This window comes from Bos taurus, chromosome 29, assembly GCF_002263795.3.
Source record: "Bos taurus isolate L1 Dominette 01449 registration number 42190680 breed Hereford chromosome 29, ARS-UCD2.0, whole genome shotgun sequence".
NCBI classification, from domain to species: Eukaryota; Metazoa; Chordata; class Mammalia; order Artiodactyla; family Bovidae; genus Bos; species Bos taurus.
Genome location: NC_037356.1, coordinates 37,164,937 through 37,188,899, shown reverse-complemented (window position 1 = coordinate 37,188,899; position 23,963 = coordinate 37,164,937). Strand labels below are relative to the sequence as shown.

The window sequence follows — 23,963 nt, the reverse complement described above, 5'->3', positions numbered from 1 at the left end:
AGTCCAAGCTCACTCTGCTCACTGCATGATGAACCAATGAATCTGAGAAATGAAGGGTTGAGGCAAGGAAGAGACTTAAATTGAGAGCTACCAGACTGAGAAGATGGCAGGCTAGCATCTCAAGGTAATCATCTTATTGGGGTCTGGATGCCAGGTTCTTTTATAGATTAGAGATTGGGGGCATAGATAAGGAAGCAAAGTAAAAAGGCCATGAATCTTGCAGACATCTTCTAAAATGGCAAGCCTCAGGCAGGGGATGTGTTCATTTCTTTCTTTCTGCCATCTCCAGATGGACAGGGTTTTGAACAAATGCACTGAGACAGGCAAGCAGAGGGGCAGGATGCTCTGAGGCAGGCCATTCTGTATGATTATAATAACAAAAGCAACTAAAAGCAAATCAAAGAAACAGTTCCAACATGGAGTCAGAATTGGCTTCTTCTCTGCAACAATGATAACAGGAAGTGACTAGTCCCCAAGGTTGTACCCATGAGTAACAGTGGGTCCAGACGAGTCGCCATGAGGAGCTGGGGGGCTTTTTCAGGTCTAATCTCCGATACTAGAGATTCATTTTTTTGCTCACATTCATTGAGACCCCTCCCACGTGTCAGGTCCTCTGCTTGGCTTTCGTGATGAGATAAAATACAAATCATCTCTGGTTCTTCAGTTGCTGATGAAGGTGATGAGCATAGGGAGCAGGCCTATGAAAGTTACTATGGAGGGCAAAGCTACAGTATATGAAGTGAGGCAAGAATGTAGGAGGTAGGGTCTGAGAGGCTCAGCCAGGGCTTCCCAGAGGAGGTAACCTCTGACCAGGGTTTTGAAGGATGAATAGGAGTTCACAAAGAGGCCAAGGGAGGAAATGGTATTATACAGCAGGTAGCAAACAGCATAAGCGAGGGCACAGTAATAGTCTGATATGCACAGGGTGTGGCGAGGTGGTGCTAAATGCTGACTGATGTTAGGAAGTGATTAGGGAGAAGCAGAAATGAAGGTGGAGGTACAGGCAGGGCTAGGTCACCCAGGGGCTTACTGACCATGTGAGGAGCTAAGCCTCCACTGTGTATGATGATGGCATTGGGGAGCTCCACCCAGGCCTCCCGCAAGATGTCGGGGCGGGGGGGGGTCCTACTCTGCTGTGTGTGGTCAACTCCACGGCCTTCTGAGTATAGTGGGCTGGAGGGTTCTAGGGTAGGCCTCACCTGCTTCCTGTCATGCATCTCACTTCCTGTTTGATTACTTCTTTAAAGAGGTCAGAAAGGAACATGAAAACCTACTTCCTAAGGCAGGGCCAGAGGGAGAAAGTCTTTCTGGGCTGGGCCCCACGGCTGGGGGGCAGTTGGCCCATTCCCTTGACTGTACGTTAAATACACTTGATGCCGACAGCATCCTTTTGGGAGCCCAGAGACACTGATGGTCTCAGAAAAGGGCCCTGCAGGATAAGCGAGGGAGGGGGAAAGGTATTCCAGGCAGCAGGAACAGCATATGCAAAGGCACAGAGGTGAGCAGAGGGGATGGGGTAGCTGGGGACACTGGGAAGGGGTCGGGGATGGGTGGGTGCTGCACTGGATCCCAAGAGGACTTGAGGGTGGCGTTGGGAGTCTGGACTGTTTCCACAGTTGGCAGAGCCCCCGCAGAGCTCTGTTAGGCTCCAGCTTGTCTCCTCTAGGGCGGTACATGTGTTTCATGTGGAGACGGACCTGACTTTGGCTCTATCTGGCTCTGACATCAGGTTGTAAGCCACGGAGAAGGTTGTGCTTCAGGGACTAGGGTCTGTGGTCTGGAGGTGGCTGCATCTGTCTCTAGGTCCTGGGGTGGGGGGTGTCAGTGGACAGCCCCCTTCCTTCCAGTGCTACCAGGACCCTGCTGCTCCCGGCTTTGAGGGCACCAGATCCAAGGACCCAGAGCTCTCCATCCTAGCAGAACCAGCAGTGTCAGCATCTCCCGGGGAACTTGACACGAATGGAAACACCAAGGCAGCCCCCACAGACACGCTGGATCCAACACTCTGGGAAGACCCAGAAATCTGGGCTTCACAAGCCCCCCAGGAGGTTCTGACGCACATTGAACATGCGGTGGGCTGGTGTATCTGCCAAGTGAAGTGAAAGTCACTCAGTTGTGTCTGACTCTTTGAGATCCCATGGACTATACAGTCCATGGAATTCTCCAGGCCACAATATTGGAGTGGGTAGCCTATCCCTGCTCTAGGGCATCTTCCCAACCCAGGGATCAAACCCACGTCTCCCACATTCGGATTCTTTACTTGAGCCACAAGGGAAGCCCAAGAATACTGGAGTGGGTAGCCTATCCCTTCTCCAGGGGATCTTCTCGACCTAGGAATCAAACCGGGGTCTCCTGCATTGCAGGAGGATTCTCTACCAGCTGAAAGCCCTGGTCATGTCACTCTCCTCTGGACTCTGGGCTCCACGAGGGCCCCTCTGCTAGTCTGGGTGTCCCCCTGCCTGCAGCAGTGGCCTGACACTGTGGAGGCCTCCACAGGGTTTTCTGATTGTGTCTTCTCCCGGGAGTGCCTGTCCTCTGCTCTCAGCCAGGGATCCCCTCTCTGAGCCTCCAGCACTCATGAGACTCCTTCTGGTCAGTGCCTGGTGCTGAAACCCAGCGCTTGAGACTTCTGAAATCTGGAGAGGAGGCACATTCTCCCCATGCTCCCTGCCCCAACTCCATCCTGCCTAGGCAACCTCCAGATGGAGCCTGTGGGACTCACGCGGGAGGCCGGTTTCCACCATGGGAGCATAGCCGCAGGCCCCTCAGGAACAAATAGCCCTGCCTCCTTGTTTAGAAAATGCCTCAGGGCTCTGCTCATCTGGAGCACTGTCTTGTTTGTTTTAGTAACTTTTCATAAAATATCCATCCCCGGATGGTTGGGAAGCAAGTCACCACAGTGATTACGGGATTGGAAACGAGGGTTGGGGGAGGGAGGGTCAGAGTACTGAGGGTTTCGGTCTGGAAAAGTCTTCAACTGGAGAGATGGGGGAAGGATCAGAGAAGCAAGGGTTTCAGGTGAGAAGCACCTTGGCAGGGCCGCCAGGAGAGGTTGTACAGGGTGTTCACAGCACAAGGGTATGTGCTGGTCGAGCGGATGAGGAAAGTCTGAGAGCCAGGAGGAGGGCAGGGTCCTGTCCCAAGCTTGATGCCCTGGAGCTAAAATGTGCCTTTAGGAGGAAAGGGGGGATTCTTTTTTGTGTGTGCCTCATGGCATGTAGGATCTTAGTTTCCTGACCAGGGATCGAACCCAGGACCCCTGCATTTCGAGCATGCAGTCCTAACCATTGGATCGCCAGGGAAGCCCCAAGAGGGAATTCTTTCTAAGCCCAAAGAGCAGTTTGTGCACCACTTTGGGGCAGGAACTGTGCAGGAGCATCTTTTAAAAAAAATTACTATTTTACTGCTGCGATGTTACTTGCCCAAGGTCACTGGCCACACTCCGCTGCCTGCGTGGCCTTAGAGGATGTCCGTGCTCAGCAGGTCAGGTGGTGGTGGGATGAAGATGAAGGTACTTTCCCCAAAGTGGAATGGAAGCACCCGCTGAGGGCTGTAGGCATTTGTCTTCAGAGGACAGGGCTCCTCTGTCACTAAGAGGAGAGGGGACATTGCCCTAGTGCTAGTCATTTGTTTAATCAAGGCTCTTACTAATCTCTATCTTGGATGAGAGTGAGCAAGTTTCCCCATCACATTCCTCACTCAGGAACTGCAGTCTCTCAGCAAATTTATCAAGTGCCAGGCCCTACAGTAAGCCTGTACCAAAAATGGAAGCGTTTTAGAGTCAATCCTGTGGCAGCGGGTGGGTTTCCGAGTTCTTAATGTGTTTGGGGTATTTCCTGGGTGCTAGATGCTGAGGTCACCCCATTCCAATACTCTTGCCCGGAAAATCCCATGGACGGAGGAGCCTGGAAGGCTGCAGTCCATGGGGTCGCTGAGGGTTGGACATGACTGAAGCGACTTAGTAGCAGCAGCAGCAGCAGATGCTGAGGTTGGAGAAAGAATCCTGACCTCAGGAAGCTTGGTCAGCAAAAGGAGGTCAATCATTTCATCCGTGGGGTCTGAGCCCAGACCTTTTTATTATTATTTTGGCCTCCCCCGCATGGCTTGTGGGGTTTTTAGTTTCCTGACCAGGGATTGAATCTGGGCCCTTGGCAGTGAGAACTGGACCATTAGGGAATTCCCAGTCCATTTGAAATAAAAGCTGTATTGCTCTTGCCCAACAGTCTATACCCATTTTTCTTCCAAAGGGAAGAAACCTGATTTCTATGAGCACCTACTGTGTGCTGGCTCCGTTGTGAATGAGGGCACCTGGTCAGCCTGGGAGGTGACACTGTCACTTTTGGTCACAGATGGCCAAGCAGGGGCAGGCAAGGGGAAGTGGCTTACCTCCTGGCTAGGACTGTGGGCAGCCTGGCCAGCCAGACCCATGCTCTTACCACAGCCCCACCCTGCCTTCCTGGCCATAGAGCCCTCGGGGCCACTTCCCAGACTGCCCCTACCCCTGGCCCCTGCGCTGCCTGCACACATGGCGGGAGCCACATGAGTTTCTTTCCTGAGGGTGATGGGGTCAGGGGACCCCATCAGGGAGGGCAGTCCAGGATAGGACAGATGGACAGGACACCCTTCTCCTCAAGCACTTCTCCTAAACACCTGCCACTCTCAAAATGAACACAGGCTCACATTTTCTGCCCTGCACCTATTTCTCCATGTGCACTTACACTTGACCCTGGGCTTTTGCAAAATCGCCTTTGTAAAGAGAGACAGGAAGAGCTGGGCTGCTGGCAGTTACGTCCAGTCCCCATCAATGGAGATGAATGTTACTTGAACACCAGTGTAATAGCTCACTCTCTAGCTGTCTCCGCCTCCCCCCGCACCCCTCCCCTAAATATACACGCACTGACTCTGGGGCTAACAGCTATTTCCTCCCTCAGCCTCCCTCCCCTCTCTCTGCCTGCCCGCTGCCTCCTGTCTGCCTCGAGGAGCTGACTGCCTCTGGGGCTGGAATCCTGTGTGCCCTCTATGCCAGGTAAGGAGACGGTGGCTCTGGGGCTGGGCAGCCTCAGTGCATTCTCTGGACCCAGGAGAGAGGGCATAGTTTTATCAGGGGAGAGGACTGTTACCAGCTAGGATGGCAGAGAGTAGGGTTTACTGAAGACTGGAGGGGACTTACTGCTCTGAGGAGGGAAGGACCACAGTTCCTTAGGTAATTACTAGACAGCAGTCACAGTGATAGACCATTAAAGCTTCTTTTTCAAGACTCAGGAGTCATCTGGGTGGAAGGATTCCAAGAGCGGGTCCTAAGGTAACGGACCCCAAATTCACCCAGCCAGGAAGTCAAGGAGCTGGGATTCAAAGCCAGGTCTCTGACACCAAAAACCTAGTGTTCTCTGCCCCCAGCCCTCTGTCAAAACAGGACCCTTGCTGCTAGGCTTCCTGAGAATCCTGGGAGGCTGGGGGCCAGACTCTGTCAGCCAGAAGGTCCATTCTGGCTCAGACCCCAGGGAACAGGAGGACATGCTTTCGCAGCATCCTCAGGGGACTTAGACGGGGCTAAAGGGAACGTTTCAGCACAGGGAGGGGCTGGCATGTGTGTGTTTGCTGGGAGTGGAGTTCCTGCAGCCCCCCTTTCCTGGCAGCTGAGGGACACTGGGTAAGATATTTGCTCCTCTGAACCTCTGTTTCCTCTTCTGAAAAATGGGGTCTCACTGGGTCATTGTGAGTGTAATTGCTCTGCAGACTCTAGAACTTGGGAAATTCTAGCGTTCTAGGAAGCAACAGCTCCCCTCCTCATACCTGCAGGTCCCCAGCTCCAGGTGCCTCACCTGTCAAGGAAATTCTAGTTTGACATCCTGGGCCCTCATCCTATGAAGGACCGTGGTCCCTAGAGAAGGGTGTGGACTTTCTCATCCTGGCCAAAAGTGTCTCCTGTGGAAGGATGGATAGTGAAGACCACCCCCCTCCCCCGACCCCGCCTTGCTTTTCCTTCTTTCCCTCCATCACCTCATGCTTAGAGCTCAGAGGCAGAGGAAAGAGAACAGACTGAGTGCTAAACTCTTGTTTCTCCTCCTGCCTGTGTTATTTGGGAAATTTTGGGCAAGTGATGCAAACACTTGGGTCTCAGTTTCCTCATCTGCAAAAATGGGATGGAGAGAAGTACCAGCCTCTTTCTTCTAAAGCCATGAGCAGGAGAACACTTACATAAAGGACCTACCACGGCTCCTAGCATGTTGTGGGGGCCCAGGACGATCCAACTTCCTGCCCCCTGCTACCCTGCTGACCTCCTGCAGGCAGCCTCCAAACCCAATCTCTCTGCCCTCACTGATCTCCACTGGCTCCACTTTGGGTGGTCCTGGATTCTTGATGAGGCTGTGGATCTGCACTTCTGGGATGTCTGCACATCTGGCCAGAGGCTGGCTTCTCCAGCACTTACCTAAGTAGTTGCTCAATAAAGAGCTGTTGAATGAGTATGTAAGTGAGTGAATAAATGAATGAATCAGGCTGGGTTTCCTGGAACTGGCAGAGTGCTTGTGGCCGCCCCTGGGCAGGGGAGAGGTCTTTTGGCCCTACTGGGCCTCCAGAGCCCAAATCTGGTAGTTCCTCCTGCCCAGCTCTCTCCCTGCTCTTATCTTATTTCCTCTTCAACTATCAAAGAGGGGGTTGCTTCCACTGTTTGCAGCCACACACCCAACCAGCCACCACTGTAGGAGTGAAGGGCAGGAAGATCTGCAGGGAGGCAAGGTCTGGGGGGTGCTAGGGGTGGGTGGAGGGAAGGCACCCCTTAAAGGCACAGACTCCTTCCCTTCCTGTCCCCCAGCCCAGTTGAATCCTCCTGCCCTTTAGGGGAGCCTAACTCATGCCCCAGTGCTCTGGGGATTGGGAAAAGTGAGTCCCCCCTGGCCTGACCTTGGTACCTATTTCTCCAATTGATCTTAGATTATCTACTTAATCACGCCATTGATATAGTGCTTACTTTGTGCTTACTCTTGCTTGAAATGCCTATAATGGTGTTGTTGTTGTTTAGTCGCTAAGTCGTGTCCAACTCTTTTGCAACCCCATGGACTGTAGCCAACCAGGCTCCTCTGTCCATGGGATTTCCCAGGCAAGAATACTGGAGCGGGTTGCCATTTCCTTCTCCAGGGAATCTTCCCAGCCCAGGGACTGAACCCATGTCTCCCATTGGTAGGTGGGTTCTTTACCACTGAGCCACCAGGGCAGCCCCTGAAATGCTTGTATACTTATTAATTCATTTATTTCTCCCAACAACCCTATAACCTAGACACAGTCCCATATCCTGGCCAGGGTCCCCCGTTGCCCAGAACTGCCCCCCACCACAGCGCCTCTTCCTCTCTGCCGCAGAGCCCACCATGTTGGCCAATGTCACGACGAAGCCGCTCTGTCCCCTCCTGGAGCAGATGAGCCGCCTCCAAAGCCACAGCAACTCCAGCATCCGCTACATGGACCACGTGTCGGTGCTGCTGCATGGGCTGGCCTCGCTGCTGGGCCTGGTGGAGAACGGACTCATTCTCTTCGTGGTGGGCTGCCGCATGCGCCAGACCGTGGTCACCACCTGGGTGCTGCACCTGGCCCTGTCCGACCTGCTGGCTACAGCCTCCCTGCCCTTCTTCACCTACTTCCTGGCCGTGGGCCACTCCTGGAAGCTGGGCACCACCTTCTGCAAGCTACACTCCTCCATCTTCTTCCTCAACATGTTTGCCAGCGGCTTCCTGCTCAGCGCCATCAGCCTGGACCGCTGCCTGCAGGTGGTACGGCCCGTGTGGGCGCAGAACCACCGCACGGTGTCCGCGGCCCACAAGGTCTGCCTGGCGCTCTGGGTCCTGGCCGTGATCAACACTGTGCCCTACTTCGTGTTCCGGGACACTATCCCGCGGCTGGACGGGCGCATCATGTGTTACTACAACGTGCTGCTCCTCAGCCCTGGGCCGGACCGCAATGCCACGTGCGACTCACGCCAGACGGCCCTGGCCGTCAGCAAGTTCCTGCTGGCCTTCGCCGTGCCGCTGGCTATCATCGCCTCGAGCCACTTGGCTGTGAGCGCACAGTTGCGCCACCGCGGCCGCCGGCGGTCCAGCCGCTTCGTACGCTTGGTGGCGGCCGTGGTGGCGGCCTTCGCGCTCTGCTGGGGCCCCTACCACGTGTTCAGCGTGATGGAGGCTCGGGCGCACGCGAACCCTTCGCTGCGGCCGCTCGTGTGGCGCGGGCTGCCCTTCGTCACCAGCCTGGCCTTCATCAACAGCGTGATCAACCCGCTGCTCTACGTGCTCACCTGCCCCGACGTGCTGCGCAAGCTGCGGCGCTCGCTGCGGAGCGTGCTGGAGAGCGTGCTGGTGGACGACAGCGACCTGGCCGCCGGGGGCAGTAACCGCCGCCGCCGCCGCGCCTCCTCCACCAACGCCTCGGCTTCCTCCATCTCCGAGAGCAGCGGCCACCGCCTGCATGCGCTCTGGCCCGCGCGCCTGCTCGACTGGCTGCGGGGCGACCCCGCGGCGCCCCCGCAGAGGGACCGCACCCCATCCCAGGACGAGCGGGGCCCCCTGAACCGGGCGCTGAGCACCACCTCGGGGTAGAAGGCGCGGACCCGAATCGCCCGGCTCAGAACCATTCCATTCTCCCCGGGGAGGCAGGGGCTGGGAATGATAGCGCGTAGTAGCTTCCCCAGGGCCGGACGTCCAAATGTAGATACCCTGGCTCTTAGTCTAAGGGAGGCTAAGGAATCTATCTGCGTGTTAAAGCCCCCCATGTGACTCACCGAATTCTTTTCAGAAAAGAAGTGAGTTAAAGCAGTGCTTCTCAAACATTATTGCGCGGGAGTTATCCAGGGATTCTGTCTTGATTGAGCTGGCCCGGCCGAGGGCGCGCGGCGGGGCTGGGGAGGGGGGCGGGACTGAAATTCCCTCTTTCCAACAAGTTCCCTAGAGTAATGCAAGGCTAAAACCCTAAGACGTCTCAAGCTAGGGTAGTGGATACACAGGACGCATCTCCCTGGAGCTATTTTAGCTGGTGATGGGTGAGGTCGAGTTTTACATTAAACCAGTCATGTAGTTTTGGAGCAGAAAGTGAGAGGAAGGGTTTGGGAAGTGCTGTTTGGGGCTAACCTTTTCAACTGTGGTCATTTAGGTGTCATTTACTGACCTATATAGGCTTTATCTCAGTCTGGGGAAGAGGGTCAAGTTCTATTAGCCACACTTTTTATTGATACCATGTGCAAATTACAGTGCAGGAAGGTTAAATAACCTGCCCAACACAGAGGATCTGCATACTAACCATTGGCATTTACCTGTTCAATTACTATTAGTATGTGAAAGAGCCCCCCTACCCCCCACCCCATATCCAAGGTCCTTAAGATAGTAGCTGCGTGGGAGCCCCCATCTCTGTCTACCCCAGCACTGCCCAAAATAGCAAAAGCAAGGGGTGCTATGGTCAAATGTTCAGGAAACCTGGGCTAGTTAAAGTACAGTGAGTATCTGTACTGAGGTCTGTAGTGTTTGAATGTGCCTGGCAACCTCTGAGACCACAGCCCTTTTTCTGAGCTCACCTGACGTATGTGTCGGCCTTCAGTTCCGTGGGATGCCCTCCAGGCAATGCTGGTAACCCCCAGATCTGTGCGTCCCTCTCCTCCTGACCTCACAGGGGCTGCAGCTCTGACCCTCAGTTGGCAGGTGCGAGGGGTAACTTACTGCAGCACCTCCACTATCCTGTCTGTTTGGCTCAGCATCCCAGGCCTGGTGCATTTGGTGCAGTACACGTCTGGCTGATGGAATACCCATGGAAGAGCCGGGTGAGAAACTTCTGGGACATGGTTCAGGGCTCCCTGTACTACCACCTGCAGCGGGGCTCCCAGTGTTGACTCATTTGTTCCCATGCTAGGCAAACGGAACAGTTGATGGACAGCTGACTAAACAGACATCACATCCTGATGCCTCACCCATGTTCCCTCCTTCCTGCTCCCTTGCTTCACTCAGCACTTGGCACCATCTGACACACGATACACTTTAGTTGTTTATTATGTTTTATCCATCAGAATGAAAGCTCCTTGAAGGCAGGGACTTCTGTCTGTATTCCCTGCCACCTAGAATTGTGCTGGTACACAGCAAATGTTCAATAAAGATTTTTTGCTAGAGACTGGATGGCATGAATTAATCAGATTTCTGGGGGCTTCTGCAGAGTCTGAGACAGGAAAGGGGTAGATAGAGAGACACTGCCCCCCTCCCCCGCCCCGCCCGCAAAACACCTCCCTCACAACAACCTTAACTGTTGCAAAGTGTGGTGGAGTTCGATTTAGTCTGCAAAACACCTCCCTCACAACAACCTTAACTGTTGCAAAGTGTGGTGGAGTTCGATTTAGTCTCCTGGGTGACAGGGTCAGTGGGCTGCAGAGGGATCCAAAACAGCCTTTGGAAAGGTTCAGCAGGGAGCTAGATTCCTGACTTCCAGTCTCCTGGCCTGGGTTGGACCCAAGACCCTGAGACAGAGCCCACACATACTGGGGAGTCGCCCTCCAGTCTTCAGCTCCTTGAGGAAGCAGAAATTACTCAGTTTGAAGGCACTTGGAGAGAAGAGGGCAGTGGTCGGGAGTAGGGGGGAGGAGAGGGCTGACCCTTTTCCGTCTTCCAGTCTCTGTTCCAGGCTCCGTCTGCCCCACAGAGACCTGCCCGATGGCCCTTGAAGGCTCAGAGCCCCGGCTTGGGTGGAGCCCCTGTTTGGGAGCCACGGAGCCAGAGTGCTGGGTCAGGGGAGGTGTGTGGCCAATGGCCCAGGGGCTGCCGTGTGTGACACGGTGGTTGGCCACCTAAGGCCTTGGCTGTCCTGAGCTCAGACCTTGGTGGCCGGCCGCTGTGGCGGCTGCTTCTGCAGCTGGGCCAGAGTGTCCCGCTTCTCGATGGATCGCAGCTGCTTCTTCTTCGCCCGCTTGAGCTTGGCGGGGTTTCGGATCTGGGAATGGTTGAGGGGAGGGCATCAGTGTGGCTGGGCTCTCCACCCCATTCCCTGAGGAAAGGGAGGTCACCGCGGGGGCCTGGGATCATGGCACAAATGGGGGGCCGTGGGGGAGGGGCGCCAGGGTGTCTGGAACCTGACATCCAGCCTATCCCCCAGGCAGGGCAACACTCACCACTTGGACGATCTCCGCCTTCCGCTCGTTCTCCAGGCGGCGTCTCAGGTTCTCGGCACGGCGTTTCTTCTTCTCCTGGACACAAAGGGGAAGGAAGTATGTATGGGTCTGGGTGCTGAGGCGACCTGGTCTCAGAGGCAGTGAGAGCTGAGAGAATTCCCAGGGAGGAGGGCCAAAGGGCCACTTATCCCAGCTCCCGGTTGCTCCTGGTGCTGTGGGGGTGGAGAGCCAGCGAGGAAACTGTCCCTGTGCCCGTGGGACCACCCCCCAGAGGCCTGCTATAGCAGGAAGTTCCTGACTCCACCTGAGAAAGTGGGCATCCGATCAGGTGTAAGACATGGGTGGTACCCCACCTGAAAACTCGGGCTCACGTGGACAGTGGTCCTTTGCACCATGCCCCTCATCAACTGCCCCCTGGGGAGAAGGGATCACTGGCCCTTCCCCTCATTTCTATCCTCTCAGCGTCCCCCTCCTCCTTGAAGTCCACAAGCCCCTAGAATGCAAGGGCAAGGGTGAGGGCTGGCTTCCCAAGGGTCACCCCAGTGCAGGGCTAGGAAGGGCGAAGGCTACAGAGAAGAGACCCCAGAGCAACCTGGGTCAGTCTGAATCCTGACTCTGCTGCTTCCTAAATGGGTGACTTTGGCCAAGTGGTTTAAGCTCTGGGTCTCTACCTCCTATCTTTAAAGTGAAGATGTGATTACCTAAGATTGCTTTGAGGACTAAATGAACGAATACATACACAGGGCTTGGAACAGTACCGGCCCACTGGGGACACTTAGAAGGTGAATCTAGATGGAGTCTTCCTCCAGAATGGCTACGCTGACTACTGTCCCTGGTAGTCAGGGGCAGGGATGGCAGCCTCAAGGCTGTGTGTGGTCAGGGGCCTCTTTAGGCTTTGGCAACTCAAGGTAGAAGGGGTGGCCTGAGCCCGTGGGGAGAAAGGAGAACTGACACTTGAGCTCCCCAGAGGCTGGGGAAGGTCTGGGCTGGGGGCTGGGCAGGGGCACCTCTGAAGAGGACAGTGACAAGGTTCTGTCTTGCCCAAGGAGCCAGGGCCGCACAGGAAGTGAGATAAGGCCCCAGTACACGGCGGCAGCCACACCACCTGCAGGGTCTCTGCCACAGGAGCTGAGCTGGGGCGACTCAAGGCGGGGGACAGATGACTGAGTGACTGGCCCACCTCTCCCCTTGAGGGCGGGCAGGGCCCACAAGCTGGGGACGAGGTGTCTGCCTCTCTGGGGGCCCCTGGGACCCCCGGGTGAGTGAGGTCCCACTGACCACTCTGCTCCTGGTAAACCAACACCAGCAACCCCTCTCTCTGGTGCTGCCTGCTGGTGCTTCCTGGAGACTAAAGAGGTTGGGCGTGAACCTCTAATGGGATATTTGTGGCCTTGGGTTGGGTATCAGGGAGGAGCTGGAGGATTCTGCAGGCAGCCTTCTCTGCTGATGTGTGGGAGCTGTGTCTCAGAGGACACTGGCAACAACACCCAGGATAAAGCCTCTGATTCGTCAGCCCTTCCCATCAGAGCAGGTCCAGGGCAGGGACCCCCGAACCCATCTCACTGAATGCTCTGATCACCAGTGAGGGCCCAGGGGGCTTCATCCTGGGCCTCCTCCCATCCCTGGGGCTCACATAAGCCTCCTGGCTAAATGTGATGTTCCCCTGGGCTTCCCTACCCTGGGGTTCTGGACTGCGCTCCTGCTTCTGGCCCAGCTCCCTGTCTTCCCAAGGTCTCTGGGTTAGAGGACAGTTCCTCTCCCCACCTGCTCCTGTTATGGCCAACACCCGCTCAGCCCCTGCCCAGCCCGCCCCTCACCTGCCGGCGCCGCTCCTTCTCCTCCTCCAGGTGCCGGGCAAAGTCCTTGGCCAGCTTCCTCTCCTGCCGGTCCTTCATCTTCCGCTGCCAGGATGTGCGCAGGGGCTTGTCCTGAACCATCTGGGAAAACCTGGACGGGGGAGCAGGCATTCAAGGAGCCGGTGCAATACCTGCTTCCCTCCCTCCTCTCGGCTCTGGGCCTTCTTCCCCAGAACCCAGTCAGAATCACCTCCCCACCTGCCAGCTTCCCGGGCAGTTGACCGTCCGGGCCTGGGGCAGAAAAGGGCCCCCAGTCACACCCAAGGCCATTTCTGAAGCCCTGGTTATGTGCCTGAGGTGGGTACTCTCATTCTCTCCACTTTACAGAGGTGCTGACCAAGGCTCAGAGAGGTTAAATAATTGCTCCAGGTCATCCTGCTCCTGAGGAGCAGTCTGTGATCAAGAGTCCAGGCCAAACGGCTTCTGCTACCAAGCTCCACTGCTCTGGCCAAGCACAGGGGCCCTGAGTGTGGATGCTTCTGGAGCAGGGTTCACTCCCTACCGGGGTGCCCGTTTCATCTCAGAACATGTGAATGGTCAAGGTCCCTTGCAGTGATTCAGAGTCTCTCTTCCCAGCAGGGGCAATGTGAACACAGAGTGGGAGCTAGGCAACATCAGGGAAGTCTGGATATTCTAGAGAGTGACAGTGACAAGGTCACAGGAGGAGTGAGATCACCTCTGTAAGAACACCACCAGGATCTAGGGGTTGGATGACCTATGTAGGATATGCTGTAAAATCTTCCAGGAAAAAGGAAAAACACTTTGAGGAGCAAGAAGGAACAAGGAACAAAACCAGGAAAATGCTGAGGGCTGCCTAGACTGGTGATGTGGGCCTGGGGGTTTCTGCAACCATGCCCCTCCCCTTTCTTTTTTCCTGAAGGATTTGAAACCTTGGGTGCAGGTGTCCCACGGGCCTTCTTTCCTTCTCAGCAGATCCTTTCGTAGTGGCCTTTCCACCTCCCTCAATAATTTCTTGACTTTCCAGAGCTCCTGTTTATCTGCATCCACTATATCACAGCCCAAGTGGTCACAGTAAGCAGGGCTCTGAAGGCTGCAGTGGGCACCGCGCACAGGCCCCACTCCCACCCCCAGGGAAGGCTCAATACTGCTCTTCCAGTTCATCTCTCCCCCTGCCTGCTCCCTAGGAGTCTGGCACATACAGCCTGGACCCTGACCCCAGGCCTGTCCATCCTCAGCCTGCTTCCTCCCTCCCCAGTTCTGCCTGCCCCACCCCAGCCCACCCCCCACTGCTCCCTGTCGCCCTCCCCAAGGGCCTGCTGCATGGACTTCCTCCCTGCCCTTACTGCCGGGCATCTCAGACTGGGGCACCAGGCCCCCGAAGGGACAAGGCAGAAGGGAGCCGGACACACGGAGCCTCAGGCAGGACTTGTGCTGCATCCCCCTGGGGCAGCGGTCAGGCAGACCCTTCTGTAGAGGTGGAGATGCCCTTTATCTATGCTGGCCAATCAGGGAGCGTTGAGTCACACTGGCTGCTGAGCTTTTGAAAGGTGGCTGGTGACCAGGAAACTGAATTTTGAACTTGAATTGTATGCTATTTAAATTTAAACAGCCATAGGTGACTGATAGCTAAGACACTGAGGCAGTGCCGTCTCAGAGCACTGCTTTTAACCTGGAGGTTGAAGGAAGGCAGGTGTGGATCCACCACTTACTACCTGTGTGACAGTGGGCCAGGTAGCCTCTCTGAGTCTGTGTTACCTGGAGACGAGGGTCATTGCCATTGCAAAGGGTGGTGGGAGGGTTAGTGGCTCTCGGCCCGAGAAACACTTAGCCCAGTGCTTTGCACACAGTAGGTGCTCAGTGAATCCACCTTTTAGAGATGGGAGCTGGCTCACTCCGGGAAGACTGGGCAGAAGGGGGCATTGGGCCTGGACATGGGAGGTGGGCCTTCCCAGCCTTGGCTGCCTCCCTCGAACCCCCCCACCCCCACCCCCCCGCAGCTGTAGCAGGTGCTGGCCTCCCCACCGCCCCCCACCCACCTTATGGTCTTGGGGCTCACTCACCAACCGCCAGAGCTGCTTCCTCAAAGATCCCAAACACCCATTCCACCACCCTTCTGGCCCTTATCCACAGGTCTGGTGCAGCTTCTGAAGGTGCTTTAATTCTACCACAGCAGTCCTTTCTGGTCTCCCTGCTCTCGCCCCTGCCCTAGGAACAGTCTGTCCTCCACAGGTCACACTGGTCCTCCCAGAGGTCAGATTGCATCACTCTTTTGCTCAATACTTCCCATGGCTCCATTGCGCACTTGGGTCCCTGCAAGGACCCGCGTGACCTCGCCCCGTGACCCCTCTGACCACTCTCCTCCTACGGCACCCCTACTGCCCACTGATGAGGCCTCTGGACTCTCTCTCAAACACAGGAGCACAGGCTTGCTTCTGGACTTCCTGTTCCCCTTGCATGGATACTCTTTTCCGATATGTTCATTCAAGCCTCTGCTCACATCCCTGGGGCAGTGAAGTTATCTCCGATCACTGTGACAACGGCCCACACTCTCCGCTCTTTTACTTGTTACTGACATACCATGTGTTGGTTACCCGTTTCTCACAACCAGAATGTTTTGTTTACAGCCACGCTTACCCCCAGACCCTAGCTCGATGCAATGTAAATTGGTTACATGAATGAACTACCTTTTGTTTTCATTCATCTACTTGTTCAACTCAGTGTCTAGCATGTGCTGGGCTCAGCCATTAGAGGTAAATCCCCACTTTCTTGAAGCCTCTGGTCTAGAGGGGAAGCTGGCAGCCCACAAGAATCACACAACTAAACAAGCATTTGTGCAAGTTGTGGTGTTAACAAAAGAGAAGTACAATGACAACACATAGCTTGAGGACTTGACCCTTGTTGGGCTGGAAAAAGAGGGCTTTTCCCAGGGAGTTTAAGCTGAGCCCTGAGAGATGAGCAGGGATTGGCCAGGGGGACAGCCTTTCAGTAGAAGAATAGTATGTGCAAACGTCCTGAGCTGGGAGGGAGCATCACCCACAGAGGCACACGGAGGGGAGGTCAGCGTGAGAGATGCTCAGTGATGGTGGAGGAGAGGGAGAAGTCTGGAGCACGTCTCCAGGCAAATGACAGGAAATCAGGAAGGGTTTCATGCAGTGAGCTGGGACAAAATATCCTGTTTCTCTCGCTTCTTGGTATCCTCTGCTGAGCCTGTTCGTGGGAGCAGGCAGCCCCCTCTCGCTCAGCGAGCTCATCTCCCCCCTCCACCTCCCAAGTACCAGGCTCCCACACTCAACTTGCTCATCACCCTTTTCCCGCCAGAACCAGCCTCTTCATCTGGTCCTGCCTGGCCATCAGTGGCCCCAGCATTCTCTGGGACCTGCTGGCATTGATGTGGAGGGGCAGTGCCACCACCCACTTCTCCAAATCCAACAGTCCAAAGTCTCTGATTGGTGACTTGTAGGAAATCACTCCCTGTTTTAGATTCTTCTCCATTTAATGCGGGAGGGGAATAATTCCCACTGCCTTGGGCTTCAGGGGATTCAGCAATATGACATCTGCAAAAGGCCTAGCACACAAAGCATGATATACAGTCAATTCTTAGGAAGTTTCTGCTTCTTCCTTAAAATCACTGCCTTCCCCCTGGTCCCTCACTGTCACAAGTTCCTGCCTGCCAAGTGATTTTAAGTCTTGTCTGACTCTTGTGTGACTCCATGGACTGTAGCCCGCCAGGCTCCTCTGTCCATGGGATTTCCCAGGACCTCTCCTTACTGGCAACCTAAACACTTCCTTAATCAGCTGAGCCTCTTTGTTCCTTCATTCAACAAGCATTTAACTGAGTACTCACTGCCTGCAGCACAGAAAGACACGACCTCATGCCTACCCTTTAGAAGGGATAGTCAGGGAAGTTAGGGATTGACATGTACACACTGCTGTATTTAAAATGGATAGCCCCAAGGACCTATTGTATAGCACAGGGAACTCTGCTCAATATTACGTCACAGCCTAAATGGGGAAAGAATTTGAAAAAGAATGGATACAGGCATATGTATAACTCAATTACTTTGCTGTACACCTGAGACTAACACAACATTGTTAATCAACTATACTCCAATAAAAAATTAAAAGAAAAAAGAAGGTTGCAATCCAGTGCAAGGGGGATCTACAGAGCATAGGTAAAAGGCTTTCATGCAGACTTTGGAGTCAGATCTGTGTTCAGGTCCTGCCTCTACCACTCATTTAGCCTCCCTGAGCCAAGAGGTCCTCACATGTAAAATGAGGATAATCTTAATGCCTGCTGTTTTCAGAGAGCTGATGGGCAGATTAAATGCCAAGATGCATGCTGGTCTCTGTTTGAAAGACCCTTCCCCTGGACAATAGGTACTAGAATGCTTAGTAGCATCCTTTATGCTGCTGCTGCTGCTAAGTTGCTTCAGTCGTGTCCGACTGTGCGACCCCATAGACGGCAGCCCACCAGGCGCCGCCGTCCCTGGGATTCTCTAGGCAAGATCACTGGAATGAGTTGCCATTTCCTTCTCCAATGCATGAAACTGAAAAGTGAAAGTGAAGTCGCTCAGTCGTGTCCGACCCTCAGCAACCCCATGGACTGCAGCCCACCAGGCTCCTCCATCCATGGGGTTTTCCAGGCAAGAGTACTGGAGTGGGGTGCCATCGCCTTCTCCGAGCATCCTTTATACTAGGTGCTTATTAACGCCTTTATTAAAAAGGCAAATAACTGTAATGGATGTTGGTCCATGAAGACCTCCCTTGCTGGTATACTTGCTTCTGCCCCATTATTAGAGAAGGCGGAGACGAGGATAAAATTGTGTGTTGAATGAACACAGACAGGAGAGTGCTATCCAGGGGTCCTTTGAGGGCACCCCCGCCTGAGATCTCAGGGCATTTTACCACATTCGGGTTATAATGACCTGTTTGTGTGACTTCCCACTGATGTGAGCTCTCTTTTACCCATGGCCTATCTCCAGACTGCACCCAGGCCCCAGTACCACACAAAACCCCAATGCTGCCCTGTTGTCTCCCACTTCACCTCTTCTTTGAGCGGTCCTTCCACACCCGCCCAGACTTGGGCTTCCCCTTCGGGATTACAGGAATCTCCTCCTTCGGCTTCTTGGACGCTGGAGCCTGGGCCGAAGAACCTTCTCGCTTCTTTGGCGCGGGGCCTTCTCTCGCCGGCTCCCCAGCTGCAGGTGGCTTGCTCGGTTCATGCTGATCCCGTGGGGAGCCGGGCGACCGCGGTGTCAGCTCCTGCAGTGGTTTCGAGGGCTCGGGACCCAGTGCTTTCTGACCGGGGAAAGGCTCTAGTGAACCTGAGTCCTGCTGCAACTGATGTCGAGGGCATCCCGGGGTCGGCTCCTCCTTACTCTTGGGCAACTCCGAGTCCGCTTCTCCTTGGTTCTGGGAGAACTTTGGTGACTCCTCACTTGGCTTTGGCTGAAGTAGGTGGGATTCAGGACTCGATTCCGGCTGATTTTGGGGAAAATTCAGGCCTGGATCTCGGTGACCTTCGGGGGACCCTGAGTCCAGCTCTGGCTGCTTTCGAGGGGACCCCAAGGCTGGCCCGTTCGGCAGACTGGGTGATCCTGGGCTTGTCTCCGGCTGACGACTAGGAGATCCCAGGCCCGGTGGAGACCTAGGCTCCCCCGTTTCTTTTGGGTTCGACTCGAACTCCACAAGGGCCCGTCTCACCCGCAAAACTGAGGTAGGGTTCTCCGGAGATTCAGGCTTTAGGCCTTCCAGCCGCCGGCTGCGTCTCAGCGGCGTATCCATGGCTCCAGGACCAACTCCGAGCCCACGTGCAGCCTCCGGGACTACCGGCGCCGTCCTATGACGTCAGAAGTCGCCACGTCTGTGCCTGGCAAGAGAGGCTATTGCCGCAAAGGCCATGTTGGTGATGGGCGAAGAGGAGTGGCTGGAGTCCGGGGATGGGGGTGGGGCTGGGCTCACTAGGTGCATGCGCAAAGCGCATTGGCGCATTTACTTGTGATTGACGAGTCCCAGATAAAGACCCGCAGTTGCTTTTCCTAAGAACCCTGTCTCCTGGCTAAGAGAATGTGCAGGCGGAAAAAGGAAGAGAGGGACCCATTTTTGGAAGACAAGAGGATTGGGAAAACATCCAGGGAATCTGAAGGCAAGGCTGGATGGAAACTTTACCGCTAACTCACTCCTGTGCAATTGGACAGGGGTCCTCGATTTTCTCATTTGTACAAAATGTGGATGCTTTTGCACTAGTTTGGTCCTGTCGGGGTACTCCTGACCGCCAGAGTGAGTGGTAGCTGGCGGATCCTGGAAGTGGGAAATTTCTTAAGTCCTGAATTGTGTGTTAAATGTAATACTTGACTTCCCTGGGTCCGGTGGTTAAGACTCAGAGTTTCCACTGCAGCGGGCACGAGTTCCATCCCTCATCCCTGAAGGGGAAACTAAGATCCCTCATGCTGAGTGGTGCTGCCCCCCCAAAAGAAAGTGTAATCCTTGCTTTCTCTTCTCCCATTCTGTGCTCAAGCATAAAATCTGCAGCTCTCCCTTTGCAACATTTTCAGCTTTACACGTAGTGTTAAGGGACCAGTGAGAGATGTACCACCTTTGTTTGTACTGTGGCACCCCCGGGTGCTCAGCTGCGTATCCTCTCCATTCTAGAAACAGAAGTCGGATCATCTCTGAGCTTTCTTTCAGCCAACATAGTTGTCCCTGCCCCAACGTGTGAGGCTGCCTCCTTCCCTCCTCTGTGTGAGACCCAGATGGGGACTTTGAGTTACTCACAGCACTTGCCTTTCTTAGGAAGAACATCTTGGAAATCGCCCAACCACATACCTTCCAGCTCTTTTCCAGTGTATTTTTGGAATTGCCTGGGGATCCCTTCAGGCATCCAGACACCCTGCCCTGCTGTCCCAGCGACTTCTTTTAGAAACCATTAGTATTTAACCTAAGGAGTTATGAACAGGCCTGGGAAGTTGTCCAGAGTAGGACTCTGCCTGCTCAGAGGCCAGGCAGACATCCAAGGGCTTCAGTGCTGGGCACAGCCCGCATCTGCTGAGTCACTGTGGACACGACACTGGAGCAGGGGTGAGAGTGTCAGATCGGGCCCCGGGTGTCTTGACGGCTGATGGAGAGGAGGTAAGGAGGATTAAAACCCAGCAAGGTTTCTGGATGATCAAAAAGAGGAGTGAGGATCCCTTAAGACGTCTCACCCCTTAGCTGGTGCCACACAACTTTCAAAGTGCCTCCCAGTGAGGTTAGCTTGTTGAAATTACCTCCCATAAGGGTAGGATGATGGCATGGCTTCACCAGTATTCTTCCAAGTTGTCAGAAATAGTTGCACCCTTGCACTGAAATCCTGTGTCAGTCCCTGCCTTCTTGGCCACTCTCAGAGGCTCCACCCACAGGCTCAGCATCCCCGGTCCCCTTACTGCTGGACTGAGGAAGGCCGTGCAGCAAGGCTTTTCCCCAGGCCAGCAGTGCAGCTCTCCACGGCAGAAGCAACTCAGTCCCTTCTTTGCCCAGCTCTTCCAACCCCCAAGTCTCAGTTCCTTAAATTCCCTGCCCCAACCTGGAGGCCTTAATAGTCTGCCACTGGGATCCACACCAGGGCTGTTTAGGAGACTGCATACCACCCCGCCCTACCCCAGGGGCCCTTCCATTCTCCCTGCTTCCTGAGTTCCCATCCTGCAGAGCCCACTCTCAAATGCCAGTTGGATCCTATCCTGGTTCTGCTTAAACTTACTTCAGAGAGTGATCTCAGATCCCTGCCAGGGGGTTTAAGAGCAGGCAATGCTTTACAGACATCTTTCAGATCAGGTAAGGAGGCCCCTAACCCCAGTGGAGGCATCAAGTGAAGTAAGGGCCCAGAACCCTCTCTTCCACCTGGGCTCAGTTTGTCATTGTCATTATAAGTGGTGTGCAGGGGTCCCGGGGACACTCCTGAATTTTTTCAGAAAAGCTTCATATGGCAGTCACTGTTGAGACTGTTCTCTTGTGCTCCCTGTCTTTCTGCTGCAGATAGACCAACCTCTTGATCTTGGGGGAAAGGATGCTCACAAGGGTGGGTCTTCTACAGACTCCCAGAGGCCCAAGCAGGATTGAGCCCCATTTCTTACGAAGAAACCTGGTCATTTATACACCGTCTTTTGGTTTCTTCTGTGTCCCCACCTCAGTTTCCCACTCCCTTGTAGGTGCTTGCTGGGGTCGTTTTCTGAATAGACTATTTGCATTTAAATCCTTGTCCCTGAGTTGGCTATGGAGAAACTCAACCAAAAACTCTGGGGCAAGCAATTATTGAGTCAGGCATTCTTTCAAGCACACTGTATGTACAAGCCCATTTAGTCCTTATAACCACCCGATGAGGCAGGTGCTGTTATTATTACTCCCATTTCACAGATAAAGAAGCTGAGGCACAGAGAAGCTGGAACACTTGTAAAGGTCACACAGCAGAGAAATGTGGAGGTGGGATCTACATGTGGGCTTCTGGCTGCAGAGCCACAACTCTTAAGAGTGAATCTCCCTGTTATCCAGGTAAGGGAACCAAGGCACAGAAAAGCTAAGGTGTTTGCCTAAAGACACATAACTCTACATCAAGGAGCAAGGACTACAATTCCAGAACTGGCGAGCTTAGTTGCCTTGCAACTGCCCTTCCCGTGGGCCTCCCTCACTGGTTCCTCACACTGATCCTGGTTGGCTTACTGGGAGATGCTGGGTATCAGGTAGCCCCACCACAGCTGAGGCCCAGTGCATACATGGGCAGGGCAGAGTGTGCTGAATGAGCAATACCCTGGCTTTTTATGTAACCTAAGATCTGCTGACTGAAGGAAACCGTGTACCCACAGATGATGGAAGATACGGGTCAAGTGTTCGTCTGGGAGCCATCAATCCTCCACCCAGCCATGGGCACTGTTGTTGGGAGGGTTTGAAATGGCAGGGACCTCTACCCACTGCTCAGCACCAAGATCGGAGATGGTGGGGGAATGGATCCTGGCAGTCACATCACCTAAGGCACTCCCAGAGCACTTAGTGTCCATCTCCCCTGGGTGCTCATTTAATCCCCTGGGGCTCTGGTGCAGGAGGTGGGTTGCAGCACTGGCTGGATGAGGGAAGGGGCAGGGAGGAACCTCTCCAGCTTACCCACAAGGAAATCCAAGGCTGGGAGAGGCTGTGATTTGGTACAAGGTGACCCAAAGATTCACTGCAAGGTGTGGGGTCAGGGCTGGAACTTGGGGTTTCCTGATTCTAAATCCAAGCCCCCACTCTCACATCCACTGTGCTCAGGATCAGGAAACCGGCTGAGGACTTGTAAGGAATTTCTTGGTCTGGGAGGGTGGATCTGGCGACTGGGACGTGGCTGAGCATGGCGGGAGTGAGGACAGGACCTGGATGAGGAGGCGGCATCTCCAGACTTGGGCTGCCCCTGCTTGACCTTCACTGGGTCACATGGGTCCAGGATGCTTTCTCTTCCGCTCAAGAGTTCTCAAGTATTTGAAGACATTTATCCTGTAGCTTCCTTAGACTTGCCTTTTGTCCTGACCAGACATCTGCTCTTCTAGTTGTCTTTCCCACAACACAGTCAGTCCTTGGAGAAGACACTGGTTGTCTACAACCTTCCAGAATGTGATGTCCAGGGCTCCCACAGGTACCCAGGGTTGACCGCCCCACAGAGAGCTGAGTGGACTTGTCCCCTCCCTGCTCCATGGTTCCTGTCACTACAGCCAGGCAGCCATCCCCTTTCTCAACAGGCATCTGCCAATTGAACTCCTCCATCTGGTTCCAGCTGCCGATCCCAGGATGCTGGACGTGAGCTGCTGGCCTTTCTGGACAAGTGCAGGACTTGTCGTTTGGCCTTGTTGTGTTTTGCTTTGACCTTTTGGGAGACCCATCTCTCCACCTTCAGTGTTTGCCACCCCTCCTCCTTTGCGTGTGTGAACAGCTGCTCTGGGCACTGTGAATCAGGCTCTACTGAGAACCTGCAGTAAGAGTGGGGTTATCGCATCAGTTCTTATCACAGGCTCTTATCTTGGAGGTTTATCTTTTTTGTGTGTTCCCAGCAGCTTGTAGGGAGTTTCCAGTCCTCAACAGGACGGGGCAGAGACTTCAGCAGAGGGACCAGGGGGAAAGAAGGGCAGGAGTGGCACCTGGGACCTTGGGTATTGCTGGGGTACAGAGAGGCTGGCTGGATTGGTAAAGGACTCCTTTGCAAAGCTCTTGTGTACCGGCAAAGCTTATCTCCTGATCCCCTCTCAGCATCTGCAGGTTTTGCTGAAACAGGAAGGTGTGGACATGCTACCATATGTGTGGTAGCAAGACCTCCTCCTGCTGGCCCCCCTCCACCCCCCAGCACAGCTTCCACAGCCTATTCCCCTGCTCTGGGCAGACCAAGCAAGGGTTGGGGTGGGCTGGGGAATGAACACTTGTGCCTGGTGGGAGGAAGGCACTCCAAGAAGGGGGGCATGGAAGCTCATGCCCCATCTCACCCTCACTCCACGGTGTCCAACAGCAATGCTTCTCAAACTCGGGTGAGCTTCAGAATCACACAGAGGATTTGCTGAAACCCAGGTTTCTGGGCCCTGACCCCAGACATGATGATTCAGTAGGTCTGGAGTAGGCCTGGGATTCTGCATTTCTACAAATCCCAGGCGATTCGGCTGTTGGTTTGTGGGCCACACTTGGAGGACCTGTGTCCTGCAGAAGGAGTGAAAGCTTTCCTGCTTTACCTGGTTGGATGGCTCACAGCCTGAGTTCCCATCATCCTCCTATTTACTCACTCACCAAATATTGATGGAATGTTTACTCTAGAGGAACTAAGAGTACAGCAGGGAGCAGGGCAGTCATGGTCCCTGCTTCAGTGGCACTTACAGTGTCTTGGCGGCACAGATATTAAACACTTGAGTCTCAGAACTGCCCTTTGAAAAAGGCTGAGCAGGAATTGTCATTCCTGTTTCACACCCATGCCAACTGGGAGGAAGATACCCCAAGAAGCGAGACACAGAAGCTCATGCCCCATCACAGGTGAGGAAATA

At 54.5% G+C, this 23,963-nt stretch overlaps 2 protein-coding genes across 2 annotated transcripts; one reads left to right on the top strand and one right to left on the bottom strand.

Moving 5' to 3' along the window:
- Nucleotides 1–1,293: 1,293 nt before the first annotated feature.
- Nucleotides 1,294–10,140, top strand: PTGDR2 (prostaglandin D2 receptor 2). The gene is made up of 3 exons (XM_015461227.3): nucleotides 1,294–1,498; nucleotides 4,932–5,026; nucleotides 7,357–10,140. The coding sequence occupies exons 2-3, from the start codon at nucleotides 5,020–5,022 to the stop codon at nucleotides 8,583–8,585; spliced, it is 1,236 nt and encodes a 411-aa protein (XP_015316713.2). The 5' UTR covers nucleotides 1,294–1,498; nucleotides 4,932–5,019; the 3' UTR covers nucleotides 8,586–10,140.
- CCDC86 (coiled-coil domain containing 86) lies at nucleotides 10,015–18,747 on the bottom strand. Its single transcript, NM_001038574.1, is given in 4 exon segments — nucleotides 10,015–10,950; nucleotides 11,129–11,203; nucleotides 12,946–13,075; nucleotides 17,990–18,747. Coding segments are annotated over 4 exon segments (1,065 nt in total). The 5' UTR covers nucleotides 18,730–18,747; the 3' UTR covers nucleotides 10,015–10,830.
- Nucleotides 18,748–23,963: the final 5,216 nt, after the last annotated feature.